Source organism: Biomphalaria glabrata, chromosome 13, assembly GCF_947242115.1.
Source record: "Biomphalaria glabrata chromosome 13, xgBioGlab47.1, whole genome shotgun sequence".
NCBI lineage: Eukaryota > Metazoa > Mollusca > Gastropoda > Planorbidae > Biomphalaria > Biomphalaria glabrata.
This window is the reverse complement of record NC_074723.1, coordinates 11029085-11035084: the sequence shown is the minus strand read 5'-3', so window position 1 is coordinate 11035084 and position 6000 is coordinate 11029085. Positions and strand designations below refer to the sequence as shown.

Here is a 6000-nt window from a genome sequence, read left to right as displayed (position 1 = left end):
CTTTGCAAGCACAAAAATGTTTATTTGATCCCAAACATAGCAATACAATGAGCCTTCAGAAACAAACGTTGAACATTGCAAAAAAAAAAAAAAAAAACAACAGAAACAGTTCAAAGGTCAAGGATTTTTTGCTTGTATATTTACATGGCGGATTTGCTAAACATCATACTATTGTTGTAAGACATTAATATCACCTGAGACCAACAACTGAATGTCTATTGGTCAACCTCATCCAACATAACAGATTCGTATTGAGCAGTAACCCAACAGTGACAGAAGGATTAAAAATTTGCTCCCTAGGATGAAAAGTGTAATAGTTAAGTACCTAAGAATCTTAAGAATCCTTAATTTCAAATGTATACATCCATTAAAAACATAAATCAATGAAAAGTGAATCAATCAAGTGACCATGACGTGCTTTACCCTCCACCTAGTGGCAAATATTTCTTTCTAATTGGTAGGATTGTTATGTACTGGATTTTATACAGCATATAGATATATATATATATTAACAATATGGGGACAGTATTGCAAAGCATAATGCTACAAGTGATATAAAATGGTATAGGAAATTTAAAACTTAGATTTGATACATTTTTATTAATGACTAGGTTAAACTTTTTATTTTACTTAATTATAATGAAAACATTCAGAAATGTGTAATGTGACAATGTGTTTACTACATTGATCTACTCTATCTCTGAGTCTATATCACAAGATTCACAATTAATATAATCAACCTACATCTTGTTTTCTTAATAAAATGAATGCAGAGTTCCAACATATGAAAATGCTAAGATTTGAACACAGGGCATTAAAAAAAAAAAGTAAAAGACTAGCCAGCACTTAGACAGGCTGGATTACTGTTGGACAGCACAGACACTTAGACAGGCTGGATTACTGTTGGACAGCACAGACACTTAGACAGGCTGGATCACTGTTGGACAGCACAGACACTTAGACAGGCTGGATCACTGTTGGACAGCACAGACACTTAGACAGGCTGGATCACTGTTGGACAGCACAGACACTTAGACAGGCTGGATCACTGTTGGACAGCACAGACACTTAGACAGGCTGGATCACTGTTGGACAGCACAGACACTTAGACAGGCTGGATCACTGTTGGATAGTAGACAGCACAGAACAGGTATGGCTGAAACCTTTTTTTTCATCAATGTCAATATTGAAACTAGAAAATGAAACCAGACTAAAAAAAAAAACTGTCACAAAATTTCGTCTATAGAATGTAGATATATTCACTCACTGAGTGAAGAGAGAAACACTATTACAATCAATTCATGCGTCTAGCATCAATGTTTACAAACCCATTTTCCCTCAGCAGGCTTCTAGTCAATTTACATGCTGAAAATGTCACTAACCTACATGTGACTCATCTAATGCATGCGTACTGAGAAAATCTGAAGCATATGTACATAGTGTACATTTTTTTTTTTTCAATGACACAAGAATAAAAGTGTGAGATCCAAGAAATTCTTAACAAAAATTACTTCCTACACAAATCAAGAATGACTGGCTTTCTTAAGCATGGTACAATTTGTATTCAACAATTAAGATCTATGAAATAGATATCCTCTGTTGCAGTTAACACTTCATCAACCAGCATTATAACTATTTCCACTTTCTTACATCATCAGAGCTTAAACTTAAGAAAGTTCTGTAGTACCTGATTAGACATATTCTGTTTTCAACTAGACTTGACCCCAAAACCTTCGCAAGCCAGACATTTGACCTCTTATCCCTTACAGGCTTCAATAAAGGAACAACTTCAGCTAGCAAAGGAATGTTGGACAGACAATGTATGTGCATCGTTAGATGCAGCCTTGTGAGTTGACCCAATTAATCATTGAATCAGCGTGAACCTTGCAAGAAGATCAAAAACATTCTCTCCTAGAACCCAAATGACAGATCAGCTAACACCAATTTATTGAAAGTTTTAGAAATTGTTAAGAAAAGAAAAGATTGACAAAAGTCCTAGTCTAAACTTCTAGCTATATGACTGCAAGCTTAATAAAGTGTTCTAGTGTAACAAGAAAGTGTTTAGTTTTATTAAAATCACTTCAATAGTAATTTCTTCAATCATGTATAGACTAACAGTAGAACATGAGAATCGTGTACCAATAGGTTTAAAATTAGAACTTTTTAACAAAAAAACTATTCATGACTAGATACTGTGTAGTATTAAAAGTCTATACTTAGTTTCCAACACATCTATTTACATTTTAGAGCTATAGATTAGTTTCAGTTTATACTCAAATCATTAATTTATTGGCCAAATCATGTTTACATACAAAAGAAAAGGTGCCACAACAAAATACTGGTGTTGTTGCCTACATTTAATAAAGATTTACATGACAAGAACAAAAAAAATAGAATTAAAAAAAACAAACTATCATAGTTCAAATTTTGTTCAAATTTGCATTAAAAGTTTAATAAATGCAAATTAAAATAAACAGTAGAAGCACTTCAACAAAAGAACAAACAGTGGGATTGCTGTATAGTTGATTAAAAAGTATGTTTACATATTAACACTATGTATGAGCGGATTGCAAAGCAAAATGTTATAAATGGTATAGAAATGTACAAATGAAAGGATGACTCATGTTTTATACACCATATTGTCTGTGTTTGCAAGGAGGGGTCCAACTTTATCATACTACTAATCCTCAGTGAGACTCTTTCAATGATCAATTCCCATTGAGAAAAAAATAAATGTGCCTAACTGAAGAAAAAGATCAATAAGTTGCATCCTGTATCCAATTTTAAACCAGCAAACATCATCACTCACAAATATTGTGTATGCAAAAATTGAATACATTCTACAGACTAGAATTAACAAAAAAAATAGGTGGCAAGGCAAAATATTTAAGTTAAACAACAATTTTTTTTACTATAAAAGCACATAAATTTGAACTCTAAAACCAGTCCAAATTTTCTTTTTAAATGCTAGCATATATTGACTACAAGTCTGGATATAATTTGAAATGCAAAAATGGATTTTTCTTACAACGTACTCAGAAGTGCAGTGACCTAACTGGAGGGTTTTTTTTTCATTATGCTGCAGTCCTTACAGTGTGTCCCAAACTTCAGTTTCAATTCAGCAGTGACATTTTGTAAAGAAAAGACATTTTTTCTTATATTACAAAGATAATTTTTAAATAGACAAGCAAACAATTTTTTTAAAAATATGAATAATTTTTTTAAGAAAATAATTTATTAGCAAAGAGTGGACATTTAGATATAATGTTGAAGCTTAACAAATCATGTACTAATTACAATATATTTACAACCATTAGAACAAGCTTAAGAGAATGTCCAGTCCCAAAGATACTACATCTAGGAAGTATTCAAACTATTTAATAGTAGCAAATGTCAGAAAATAATATATAACTAAAAGCAAACTAGTGAATATGTTAAGGGGGGGAGACATGATATTACTGAACAGGGAATAATAAGTTAACAGTGTCATAAGTTCAAGTTAAAGATAAATATAGTATCTTATCATAACACTTAACATTACTCTCTATTACCAATATCTTATTTTTTTTTTCAAATAATCTTCCATTGCTGCTTAAATTTAAATAGATTTTTATATCTCCATTTCCCTGCCAACTAATAATAAAAAAAATCATTAAACAATTTATCTCCACACGCTCCTCCTACTCCTCTGCATGCTAGCAATGGTTCACTATCACGACCAGATCTTTCTTTAATCTCTGTTAACTTGGAATTGTCATAACTTATCAAGTACTAGGCAATATTGGTAGTGACCACCTTCCAATATTACTGATTGCCACTCTTTCTAAAAATCAGCACCAAGACCACTAAATAGCCACGAAAGTGGTGCTAAAGTAAATCTTCATCTTAGAAGAACTGACAAATATTTGTTGATAATTTAGAATACAATTTTTTGAAGAACAAAAAATAATTGAAATTACACCTTCAACTCTATAATGAACAATATATTCAACAGTACCATAGTAGCCTTAAAAAGTCAAAACTACAATGCAAGTTCAACATTTCACACCCTATTAGAAAAAGACTAATCAAATGTCTGAACACTGAATCATAATGTTCCCTTTACATTGACCTAGTATGATCATGATGCTTTTTAAGCTCAGTGTTGACCATTAGGCTTTGGAATGTACATTCATATATACATTTTTTTAAAAATATCTTTAAATATATACATTTTTACCCATCAAAATAATCTTGTAATTTATAAAACAAAAATTTTGTGGCTGTATAATTTTTTGTTAATGAATTAAAGTAAATAATAAATTGGCATACATTTCTAACTAGGCTCTCCTTGACACTGAGTCTCTTACTATGCTTCCAGCAGTGACTTTGGTTTTGAACATTTTTGAGCATGTTAACTAGAAAGTTAACTACAGCCTTATCTTATCTGCTTGTTATCTTATAGATTACAGATGTTACTTCAAAAAAAAGAAGATAATTACGTCCTACGCATTTCATGCGTCAAACTAGTCATGCATGTAAATCAATGACTTAAATTCTTTTAAAGTTGTGTTCATAACAAAACACATATTCTAAACAAGAGAAAAACAATTATTAAGATTTAGGAGTACTAAAAGTTTTTTTTTTTTTATATTTTACATTTTTACCACTATTTTTAAGACTAATATTACACTGCAAGGTAATAGCTTACTCTGGAACTTATAGCAAATAAATTGAATTGGTTTATCAAGAAATAAAGACATGAAAGACAATACTGAAAATTTTTACAATAACCACAGGCAAGTATAACATATATGTAAAAAATGTACATAGTAAGCTCAATTATTGCCAAATACTAAAATGTATTGCATATTATTGCTCACTTTATAACTCTTGTTTAGATAATCCAAATGTCTTGACAAAAATGTACTTCCCATAATACTTATAGAAAGCACAGGAAAAAAAAAACATGAGTTTACCTCCCACTGATGAATGCTAATAAGCAAGGATTTTCTGATTTTATCACAAACATTTTTACTTTGAACCAGATCAAAAATCCAATTCCACTTTATTATCACATGCGAGGAAAGAAACATTCAAAGAGAAACAAATTCCAGCATGAACTTATTCTTCCTCCACATCTACAACAGCATCTTTAGCTACAGAGGAATGACGAGAGGCCAAAAGTATCTGCGGCTCCAAGGGAGGCCAGTCTGAATCATCAATCTCTTGCTGTATAATTTTGTATTTGCTACGCTGAGATTTTTTCCATCTGCTGACAGCTCGATAGAAACATTTTAGCCAGCCGCTCTCTACTATGATCCACTGAAAGGAACACACACAAAAATAATTAAAATTTGTGATCAATGGAAAATGTTCAAACCAATTGTAAATACAAGATATAACTCTTAATACCAAATGGGGAAGGTCAAAGTATAATATGGATCATGAGGTGTGACAGGACCAGGCATACTCTCCCTTTTCTTTTAAAGCAGTATGACATAGTCTTACAATCTATTATTAGAACCGAAGGAGACTGTTAAACAAAACGAATCAGCCTCCTATCAGTCACTATCTAGTAGGGTTGGATAAGCACTAAATGCAATGCAAAGTTAACAGTAAATCTTATGTTATCTTATCTTTGTCCACATTTTGTTAAAGGATTTGGTAAATTATTCAGTTTTAATCTAAATAAAAAATATTTTTTTTTAACAAATTTAATACCTTTAAATTACAAACTGTCAAGTGAGGATAATGAAACATTAAAAACCTTAAAACAGCGTACCTCTGTAATGTATGAAGCAACCATAAATGCAAGAGCTATTTCAAACAGAACCAGACGGAAATGAATCAAAGATGTCTGATCCATGGGCATCATCTGGATTTAATATAGCATAAAAGATATTTTTAAAAAGGTAATATTTTTAAAGAACAAAAAAAAAACAATACAAAAATTAAACACTGAAAACTACTTCTCAAGCTTGAATATTAGTACTAAATCTTAGTTTTAAGAGTCACTAA

General features: G+C 31.1%; 1 protein-coding gene across 1 annotated transcript in view; it reads right to left on the bottom strand.

The window, feature by feature from the left end:
• Positions 1 to 6000, bottom strand: part of LOC106067600 (polyamine-transporting ATPase 13A3-like) — a 47770-nt gene continuing 41770 nt past the window's right edge. The window contains exons 34-35 of the mRNA XM_056008686.1: positions 5765 to 5857; positions 1 to 5304 (exon numbers count right to left, since the gene is read on the bottom strand). Of these exons, the coding sequence (XP_055864661.1) occupies positions 5104 to 5304; positions 5765 to 5857 (294 nt within the window). The 3' untranslated portion in view covers positions 1 to 5103. The remainder of the gene's footprint in view (positions 5305 to 5764; positions 5858 to 6000) is intronic.